General features: G+C 46.2%; 1 protein-coding gene across 1 annotated transcript in view; it reads right to left on the bottom strand.

The window, feature by feature from the left end:
• The window catches only part of LOC130108091 (peroxisomal membrane protein 4-like), a 3,943-nt gene extending 1,919 nt beyond the window's left edge, over positions 1-2,024 (bottom strand). Inside the window, exons 1-3 of the mRNA XM_056274934.1 lie at positions 1,900-2,024; positions 890-952; positions 595-793 (exon numbers count right to left, since the gene is read on the bottom strand). Of these exons, the coding sequence (XP_056130909.1) occupies positions 595-793; positions 890-952; positions 1,900-2,012 (375 nt within the window). The 5' untranslated portion in view covers positions 2,013-2,024. The remainder of the gene's footprint in view (positions 1-594; positions 794-889; positions 953-1,899) is intronic.
• Between the last annotated feature and the right edge of the window lie 9,604 nt (positions 2,025-11,628).

Raw genomic sequence — 11,628 nt, forward strand, 5'->3', positions numbered from 1 at the left:
ACCTGGTCTGCAACAGTGTTTAGGTAGGTGGTAGGTGTCAAAGTAACATCCACATGAATGGCAGGACCCAAGGTTTCCCAGCAGAACATTGTCCAGAGCATCACACTGCCTCCACCAGCTTGCCTTCTTCCTATAGTGCATCCTGGTGCCGACACTTCCCCAGATGCACACGCACCCGGCCATCCACATGATGTAAAAGAAAACGTGATTCATCAGACCAGGCCACCTTCTTCCATTGCTCCATGGTCCAGTACTGACGCTCACATGCTCACTGTAGACATCTGGGTGGTGGACAGGGGTCATCATGGATGCACTGTGTTCTGACACCTATCATAGCCAGCATGAAGTTTTACAGCAATCTGAGCTACAGTAGCTCTTCAGTGGGATGTACCGAGATAATGTCATTCACTTCACCTCTCAGTGGTTTTAATGTTTTGGCTGATCGGTGTACATCTCATATATGCTCACATAGTCACATGTGCTGTATTAATGTATAATCCAAAGACAAAGCACAACTGCAAAACAATGTCAACAAAGGGAGAGCAGATGCTTCAACACCAGAGAACTTGTGAACTTCAGGCAAATCCTACCTACCTGGCTGTTGATGTTGTTGTTCTCTCCAAAGACTAACCACCCGCCTATGCAGGCAGCCAGAAAAGACTGAGACTGCAGACTCTTTCCCTGAATCTTCTCCTGCAGGGCTTGCAGTCCTTTGTATGTAAACACGAAGTAAGCCAGGTTGCGAGAGTGGGTGTATGTGGCTTTGGCGATTGCTTTTAGTTTGTCCTTCAAACTAGGCCCAAAAAAACAACAACAACAAAGGAATAGATGATGATAAGCCACATGCACGCAGGATAATAGTTATCCAGACATGGGTGAAAAGTCTCACCTGCCACTTCGGAACAGGAATGTCATGACGACAGCATGAGGTGCTCTGATTTTGGCCCCATATCTTAGAGAGGGACACAAAGCCACAGTCAGTTCAGACTGAATGCAGTTTATCCAGACACAGTTAAAGGTCGAGCATGCACAAGAACCCCAGCTTAGTTAATCTGTCTGAACTTTGAGCCTGTATTTTAATCCTTTTTATCCTAATTATGGTATTCTGTGTTTTGGGGATTCGAGTCCCACCTTAACAGGACTGTCTTAAGACTCCCACAGCTGAAGGTTTGATTCCCTCCCACAGATGAGTCACCAACCCTACCCAGAGAGCATCCGGATGCGGGCCACTTCAGGCAATGATGCTGCACTGATGGCCTTCTTCTGGCCCTGACAAAATGGATGTGAGCCTGAAGTGGCCCACATGCAGAATAGCAAATATGGCCCAAATATGCCAAATCACATGTGGGCCACCTTTGGCGAATATGTGGCACACGCGGCATTGCTATGGCTTGGTTCTGGCCCAGATCTGGCAAACAGGAGCGGACCGCCCAAGTGCCCTCATTCCACGCGGTATGTGGGCCGGATGAAGTGCCAGTGTGGGACGGGTCCGGCCCACAGCAACGTTGCTATCTGGGTACGTAAGAGAGAAGCCCACCTGCGGACATCTGCTTGGCCAGATGTTTTCATTTTTTCTTTCATTACCTTCGTTTTATACGTGACCTTTCACGTAATGCACGTTGCCCTGCGTTTCAGTGAAGGACATTTGCTCTGCAAGCAAAGTTCGCTTGACTGATTGATTGACAGGCGTCACATCGCACTTTTGACGGAAATCAATAAATGACGCGCGACAGCTGGCAAGCTGAGCCTGCAGCAGGTTGGGTGACGGCAGGCTAGCTAACGCTGCAAAACGCTACAGGAGCTGGAAGCTAAACTAAGCTAAGCTAGGCTAGGCTAAGCTAAGCTAAGCTAAGCTAGCGAGCGTGTTCAGCGTAACTGGCGGTGCTGAACTGAACTCACACGGCGCCGTTTCTGAAGCCTTTCAGGACGGCGAGCGCCGCTTTGTATTTCTCTCTCCGCAGCACGTCGTTGACGGTGTAGAGGAGCGTTCTGACCGGGGCCGGACCAGACATGACTGTGACCTGCCGGCGAGGGGGACGCCAATAAATGTGACACAGAGCGGCCCGGATGAGGGCCGCAGTGAAAGGTCGCCGGTGGGAAACCTGGTTAAATTACTCCGTTCATGCAGTTCTAACACCGAACTCACTCGATTTTGACTCGTGTATTTATTTCTGTATATATATATATATATATATATATATATATATATATATATATATATATATATATATATATATATATATATATATATATATATATATTTAAGGCTTAATTATATCACTTATTGCTTCTGTATTCTTCAGCTTTCAATGTTGTATTGTTTAAATTGTGTAAACATAACATCCCTTGCATGTTGTCTGTCTTGGGAGAGAGACCCCTCCCTCCTCCACCCCCCCCGCCCCCCCAGGTTTCTCCCTGTTACAGGGTTGTTTTTTAGGGAGTTGCTCCTTATCCGATGCGAGGGTCTACGGACAGGATGGTGTGTTGCTGTAAAGCCCCTCGAGGCAAAATTGTAATTTGCGATATTGGGGCTGTACAAATAAAATGGACTGGACTTGACCTTCGTTTTATCTGCACACTTTTTAATGTAAAAGCGCATTGAATTTTAATGCACGTGTGCTGCATAAAAAGTTTGAAGCAATTAAAGTTAGACAACTTGGTAAAATTAAAGTTTTTTTTATCAATTTGAAGTAGTTTCTATCAATATCAAATACAGTTTTTATCGATATTAAATAAAGTTTGATAAACATATATATAAAAGTTTGCTGTAGCTTTAGAGGTACAAAAACATATCATGGTCATCTGTATGCGGTATTGTGGTTGGCACTGGTCCAGTGCACCTAGGTTCTGACATCACCTGTGCTTTTCAGGTGAGCACCTGTAATTTTGATGTTGGTGGGTGAGCAGAGGATGCAAGGAGTAGAGGTGACGAAGGCATATGAGTTTAAATACTTGGGGTCAACTGTCCAAAGTAACGGGGAGTGCAGAAGAGAGGTGAAGAAGAGAGTGCAGGCAGGGTGGAGTGGGTGGAGAAGAGTGTCAGGAGTGATTTGTGACAGAAGGGTACCAGCAAGAGTTAAAGGGAAGGTTTACAAGATGGCTGTGAGACCAGCTATGTTACATGGTTTGGAGACAGTGGCACTGATGAAAAGACAGGAGGTGGAGGTGGAGGTGGCAGAGATGAAGATGATAAGATTTTCATTGGTAGTGATGAAGAAGGACAGGATTAGGAAAAAGTATATTAGAGGGACCGCTCAGGTTGGACGGTTTGGAGACAAAGCAAGAGAGGCAAGATGGAGATGGCTTGGACATGTGTGGAGGAGAGATGCTGGGTATACTGGGGGAAGGATGCTGAATATGGAGCTGCCAGGGAAGAGGAGAAGAGGAGGTGTCATCCATCTCCTTAAACTATCAACTGTCATTAAAATTGTAGCAAATTATGACTAGGGGTCAAATTGTCATCAGATCCATGAATATGACGTGAGATTTGAACTAAACTGGAACCAGACTTGGTCTAGTCAAAAGACTGATAAGTACTGGACAGCGAGTGGAGTGTCGTCCGTGTATTGCTTATCCAAAAAAGCAAAAACAAAACAATGTGATTTTGCTTACTCGCTTAATCCAACACAAAGGGATCAAGCACGGCCACACAGCTGATGCATACTGAGGCACACAGAATACAGATATCCTCTTTATACGGGGACGTTTGAGCGTTTAACTGGAACCTCTCAGCTGACGTTTCCCTCGTGCATTTACCACCAAAATCTAGAGATACACACCGAAAATACACTGAGTCAATATTACAGCACACTTTGCCCACATGAATGACACGGCATGATGCACAGTGATGAATCAGTATGCAGCCGCTCTTCACGAAGTCCACTACAACATGTGTTCGGCTAAACTTTGATATTCAGCAATAATTTGGTTCAAAACAATAAAAGGATCTTGCACAGACACACAGTAATATGTCATAATTACTATGTGATTTGTTTTATCGACGTTTCCAAGAGGCATAGTTGATATGCTTGAGAAGCCAAAGTGACGACATGTAAAATCTGGATCTTTGTTTTTTAAACAGTTTAACAAAACTCATTCTGTGACACAGCTGTTAAATGGGAGAGTAAACCCACGGCTCCATTTTCGGGGTAAGAGTGGGATTAAATTTATTATGCACAAGTATTTCATTCATTCATCTCCAGCAGCTTCTCCGGGGTGGGGTCGGGGTGGCAGCAAGCTAAGTAGGGCCCTCCAGACGTCCCTCTCCCCAGCAACGCCCTCCAGCTCCTCCTGGGGGATCCCAAGGTGTTCCCAGGCCAGATTGGACATGTAGTCCCTCCAGCTAGTTCTGGGTCTACCCCGGGGTCTCCCCCCAGTTGGATGTGCCTGGTAAACCTCCAAAGGAAGGTGCTCAGGAGGCATCCTGATCAGAGGCCCGAACCACCTCAACTGGCTCCTTTCGATGCGAAGGAGCAGCGGCTCTACTCCGAGCTCCCTCCAGATGTCCGAGCTCCCTCTGGATGTCCGAGCTCCTCACCCTATCTCTAAGGCTGAGCCCAGACACCCTACAGAGGAAGCTCGTTTCAGCCGCTTGTATCCGCCATCTCACCCTTTCGGTCACCACCCAAAGCTCACGATCATAGGTGAGGGTTGGAACGAAGACTGACTGGTAAACTGAGAGTTCTGCCTTCTGGCTCAGCTCCCTCTTCACCACAACGGTGCGGTACAACATCCGCATTACTGCTGATGCTGCACCAATCCACCTGTCAATCTCCCGCTCCATCCTACCCTCACTCGCGAACAAGACCCCGAGATACTTGAGGCAACAGCTCCTCCCCAACCCAAATAAACCAAAAGAACTGGTTTTGCAGTGGCATCACAGTCACTTAGTAAAACCTGGAGCAGAGACATGAAATGCACCAGTCTCTAGTAAACACCCTATAGAACTAGGGCCGCTTCCGCTGTTAATTCAACTCATTGTTCGTTGTCGCCTTAAGCCTACACCTCACAGGGTTACGGGTCCAGGGTTAGAATAAAGCACATCTGAGACAACCAACACGTCTTAACCTACTTGGTAAGAACAGCACATCTACATTAGTCATCAACCACAAAGAAGAGGTTATGGTTCATGTGAGTAATTGTCAGTATACGATGACACACATGGACAACAGCGAGTAGAGATGAGGCCACCATTCAGTGGGAGCAGATGGTCTGCTCATTCATTTGACATAAAGTCGTTATGTCACCAGTATGCCAACGTGCTCCCACTTCATCAGTGACACTTCTTGCTCGTGTTTTGTCTCATGGTCGAAATGTCCCGCCTGTCCTATGATCTGTCCACCCGTGTTCTGAACACGCTGCTTCACATCACAGCAGACCAATTCAGCAGGAACAGGTTTGTCCAGATGATTTACAACAACTTAACTTGGAGTTAAACTGATAATAAAAGGTGACGCTTACGGGATTATTGTGGAAGGAAATTACTCTGCAAACATCTGATTTGCTGTTTTATGGGGCAAAAAAAACAACAACATTTTTCTAGAAAACTATTGCACATAAAAATATAGCCTCTCTTAGCACAATCACAACTGTCTCACTGTCCATACAATTATATACACACTAGTTAAAGATTTTAGCCCGTCATAATGGAAGGAAATCGGCGTCAAAAAAATGCAAAATCTTCATTGAAAATAGAAGTATTCATCAAAATGAACGGATATTTTGCATGTGCTACACGAGTCCTAGCAGTTTCTCTTCCTGACTACTTCATCATCAGTTCGTCTGTCCGTCTATCCATCATCCCATCCACTAAAAAGAAAGGTACAACAAAATAGGCTCTCTTTTATATCTGACAGATCTACAACCATATTTTTGGAGAATTGTTTGATTCCAGGATTTCATGTGTCGTCTATTTGCTTTTATGTAAGTGTTCAGTAGTCATTCAGAGCCTGTTGCCGTGTATCAAGTACGATGCTATATACTGTATATTTACTGTATATATACTGTATATTTACTGTGTATTTACTGTATATCTACTGTATATTTACTGTGTATTTACTGTATATTTACTGTATATATACTGTATATTTACTGTATATCTACTGTATATATATGTGTATATATGTGTATATATATATATGAGTATATATATGAGTATATATACTGTATATTTACTGTATAGCTACTGTATATTTACTGTATATTTACTATATATACGTATATGCTGTATATTTACTGTATATTTACTGTGTATTTACTGTATATCTACTGTATACGTATATATACTGTATATTTACTGTATATTTACCGTATATCTACTGTATATTTACTGTATATCTACTGTGTATATATATATATATACTGTATATTTACAGTATATATACTGTATGTTTACTGTCTATCTACTGTATATTTACTGTATGGCTACTGTATATTTACTGTATATTTACTGTATATATATGCTGTATATTTACAGTATATATATACTGTATATTTACTGTATGGCTACTGTATATTTACTGTATGGCTACTGTATATTTACTGTATATTTACTGTATATATACTGTATATCTACTGTATATATATATACTGTATATTTACTGTATATCTACTATATATACTGTATATTTACTGTATATATACTGTATATTTACTGTATATTTACTGTATATATACTGTATATTTACTGTATATCAGCAAAGAACACCAAAAAAAATCCCTCAAAATGTACAAATATGGTTCTTTCGCCTTAAGACTGGACAGTTAAGTGTACAGGCCAGATGGGCTGGCTGAGGACACTGATGTGCTACTGCAGAAACGAGACAGACGGGGCGCTGTCGACAAACAGTGCACATGCACAAGAACACACACAACACACACGGGTGCGCACACCAGACACGGTGAGACAAGACTCCCTTCTCTGCCTTCATCTCTTCTCTGATTGGCCCAGCAAACAAATTAAGGCAAACTCGATTGGGGGGGGGAGGTGGCGATCAGGACAATGAAGAGTTATGAGACATCTGAACTGAGGAAGAATAATTGCTGCTGCTGCTGTGTGTGTGTGTGTGTGTGTGTGTGTGTGTGTGTGTGTGTGTGTGTGTGTGTGTGTGTGTGTGGATCCTGGATGAGAGGCAGCTTCAGGCTCCAACTTGCCTCCCTCCAGGTAAAACAAGAAAAGAGCTGTGGCTGCCTGAAACCTATGAAAAGAAAAACAAGAGTTTGAAAGGCTGGCGGCCAAACGAAGGATTCGGTTCCTCTTTCCAGTCCTCTCCCTGCTGCCCTTGCTGCGTTACTCCTGCCCGAAGCCCTCCGTCTCCTCGATGGCGAACATCCGCTTCTCCTTCAGCTGCTCATAACTCTTATAAGGGGGGAGGTCCAGGCGGTTGAAGCTAGATTGGAGCAACAAGAGAGAAAGAGCGACGTGAAGTTTGGCATTCGCCTCACCCGGGGTGCAGCAAATGACCACAGTTTTTCTGCAGCCCCCTGTTTTCAGATGAATTAGAAACAAAACAAAACCAATCGTGAGAAAGGCCTCTGGATATACATTAGTTACAGCTATACACAGCTTATGTAACGTGCCATTTTTCTCCATTATCCGAACCGCTTATCCTGCTCTCAGGGTCATGGGGGATGTTGGAGCCGATCCCTGCAGTCACTGGGCGTCACACACACACACATTCACGCCTAGGGACAATGTAGTATGGCCGATCACCTGACCTACACGTCTTCGGACTGTGGGAGGAAACCCACGCAGACACGGGGAGAACATGCAAACTCAGCACAGAGGACGACCCCTAAGGTTGGACTACACCGGGGCTCGAACCCGGGACCTTCTTGCTGTGAGGCACCACCGTGCCGCCCTCTTATGTAACATGCCATACCAGAACTCTGGTTTATAATGCCTGAACGTTTGACTCCAGTGAATCAGAGATGACTAAGAGGGCTTGGTCACCAGTATTTAATCTTGGATTATCTCATAAAAGACTCGAGTTAGTCAAATTCCTGAGAGTGAAGGAGTTGGACTTGTGAGACGGCTGCCTGAAACATTAGACACTGCATACACGATTTCAATAACAAACACACATTTACATTTTTGTTAAAACATTCAAAATCTAGGCTTTCCCTAGTAAACATCACAGCACTGCCAGGATTATTGGAAGGAACCAGTAGCTTGGAAAGAAGAACAGTTGGAGAATGGATAGTGTGGCAGAGGTACACCAAACCCTTGCAGCCGATTGGCTAATCGGCGGTTTCTCTCTGAACTTTCTCTGTGGTGGTTTATGTCACGCCAGTCTTTCGTTTGAAGTAGTTTCGGCTGTTGCAAGACACACAAGCTGCTCCCGAGAATAACCACAACGCTACAAGTGGGTGTGAGTAGCTTGACAGGTGTCTTGATGCTCAACATGCCAGGTCAGGGACTCAAACAAGGTTGGATCAGCTCATCTGATTGACGGATACGTTTCATCGCTCAGCTAAGTGACCTCTTCTGTCTAAACTGACTCATCGCTTGTGTGGCAGAGGTACACCAAACCCTGAACCCGACTCCCTTTCGATTGACCGGGGTCGCCGGAGGCCATCGCCCCTCCCTTGCGAACGGCGTTCGCCCATCTCTTACGAGTTTAGACTGAAGGGTGATGAAATGTATCTGTCAGTAAACGTTGTATCCAGATGAACGGATTGAAATGTATCCGTCAGTAAACGTTGTATCCAGATGAACTGATTAAAATGTATCCGTCAGTAAATGTTGTATCCAGATGAACTGATTCCACCTTCTTTGATAGCTTGACAAATACTTCTTACTCTCTACTTTCGGAGAACTTTTTCACTCCTCGGTTTCATCTTTCGTGGTTTCTTCATCCACCCATCCATAATCCAAGCCGTTTATCCAACTCAGGGTCGCGGGGATGCTGGCACCTATCCCAGCAGTCATTGGGCGGCAGGCGGGGAGACACCCTGGACAGCCCGCCAGACCCTTACTTGGTACGTCCATTGTCAGGGCCCGGTGCTTGTACTCTATTACTGAGTGCTTGTACAAATGGAAAACGGAGGATTTTGGCTTGTGAGCCAAATGTAGCTGATATATTCTCCCTTGTTCTCTTCTGTAACCAGGACGTTCCCTCCATCAGGCTTTAGCTGGTGGGTGGCGGCCTCCCCGGGGATTTCCTTGTTGGCTGAGAAGGACATCTCCAGACCACACTCCTCAGTGTGGTGGTCCCTGCCAGCAAGAGGTACAGAGGGAGGCCTGAATGTCAAGATGGCGTTAACAGACAAAGGCAACAGGACGTTGATACAAGGAAGCAACGTTTCTTGTCAGTACTACGAATGTCGAGGAATCCATTATGTAGCGGAGTGACACTGTTACGCTAGATTGTGGACTGAGTCTTTAATTTGATATGTGTTATAAGAATGACTGGTCTCTTATTGTGAAAGGTGACAGAGCGGAAGTTGTGGCGCAAAGGACGATACCAACTGGTTTTGTTTATGTGGGTGACTTCCTGGTTCCATATTAACGTCTTACATAGCTGATGGTCAAAGTCCATTTCGGAAGTCATTATAAAGGTGACGGGATCCGGTCATAACGTTTCAAAGCTGATATTTGTACTGTGTACTGTTTTCATACAGGCTCCTGATGGCCATGAATACGATATCATCTACCCCCCGGTCATTGTAGCGTCGCCAGTCACACCAACAAACTACACAACGCAGAGTACCACGCTACACATCCAACATAACTCCCAAGTTATCGTTAAACATCATTCTCTCAATATGGACGTTCCTGTTCCTTCTTCTATGCCTCGTTGTCTGAATCCCTAACACAACACCGTCGTTCCTTTTTTTTAAAGGAAATATTTTATTTCATCCATCATGGTGTCCATAGTGATAATGAACAAGTAAGCTCAGGTGAATGATTTCCCGGCGTACAGTAAAGAGGTGTAGAAGAACAAGAGCATCCATATTGACAGATGCATTTGAAAGTAGACTTGCATGAGCCACACACAGGTGAGATTTTATCCCAGACAGCAAAATTACTGTGGCCCGGACCCGTCCCACACCCGACTTTCATCCGGCCCACATACCGTGTGGAATGATGGCACCTGGGCGGTCCGCCCCTGTTTGCCAGATCTGGGCCAGAACCAAGCCGTAGCAATGCCGCATGTGCCACATATTTGCCAAAGGTGTCCCATATTTGTTTTGTGATATTTGGGCCATATTCACCATTTACCACACGGGCCACTTCAGGGTCACATCCAGATCACATGTTGCCCAGAGCACCGCATCTTTGCCAAAAAAGGCCCACATTTGATTTGGCATATTTGGGCCATATTTGCTGTTATACATGTGGGCCACTTCAGGCTCACATCCATTTTGTCAGGGCCAGAAGAAGGCGATCAGTGCCGCATCATTGCCTGAAGTGGCCCACATCCGGTTGCTATCTGGGATACCTTTTTACAAACATTTTTAAACGGTATATTTCACCCGGGTCACAGAGAAGGATTCGAGGATTTGAGAAAGGTTATCTGACACTGTTGATGGTTATCACAACACTTGTTTGCTCAGACACCACATTCCCAGTCGGCGGTTTCAGCACACAGTGAGGATCATGTACACTCCGACTCTGCTAAGCTCGCGATCGCCAGGGAGGAGTTTGCTACTATGGAATGCCTCGGCATCGTGCGCCGCTCGGACAGCCCGTGGGCCTCCCCCCCGCACATGGTTTTAAGGCTGACGCGGTTGGCGCCCCTGCGGCGACTTTCGTCGCCTGAACAACGCCACAACCCCCGACCTTTACCCCGTCCCGCACATACAGGACTTCGCCGCCCACCTGGCGAGGGCCACCATCTTTTCCAAAGTGGATTTGGTGCGGGGCTACCACCAAGTACCGGTCCACCCTCGGGACGTGCCCAAGACAGTGGTCATCTCGCCGTTTGGACTCTTCGAGTTCCTGCGGATGCCCTTCGGCATCAAGGGGGCAGCGCAGATGTTGCAGCGGCTGATGGACTCTGTGCTACGGGATATGCCATTCTTGTTTATTTACTTGGACGACATTCTCGTAGCCAGCGCGTCCATGGAGGAGCACCTTACACAACTCCGGCAGTTGTTTGAGCGGCTCAGTGCGCATGGACTCATAGTCAACCCAGTCAAGTGCCAGTTGGGCCTGTCGTCCATCGACTTCCTCGGCCACTGCGTCTCCCCGCAGGGAGCCATTCCACTTCCCGCCAGAGTGGACGCCATCGCCAGTTTCCCACACCCCCACACCGTCAAGTCCCTGCAGGAGTTCCTGGGCATGGTGAACTTTTTTAACAGGTTCATTCCCCGTGCAGCTCACCGCATGCGGCCCTTGTACGAGGCCCTGCAGGGCAAGGAAGCCAAGGGCAAGGCAGACTGGTCCCCGGGGATGGATGAAGCTTTTGACGATGCCAAGGCTGTGCTGGCCAATGCCGCTTTGCTGGTGTACCCGTCCCCCACCGCCCTGATTGCCCTTACGACTGACACCTCTGACTATGCGGTCGGGGCGGTGTGCGAGCAGTGGGTGGGCGGCGCCTTGCAGCCCCTTGCCTTCTTTAGAAAACAGCTTAAAGACAATGAGAGGAAGTACAGCACTTTCGACCGGGAGCTCCTGGGTCTCTT

The sequence above is a fragment of the Lampris incognitus genome, chromosome 2 (assembly GCF_029633865.1).
Source record: "Lampris incognitus isolate fLamInc1 chromosome 2, fLamInc1.hap2, whole genome shotgun sequence".
Taxonomy (NCBI): domain Eukaryota; kingdom Metazoa; phylum Chordata; class Actinopteri; order Lampriformes; family Lampridae; genus Lampris; species Lampris incognitus.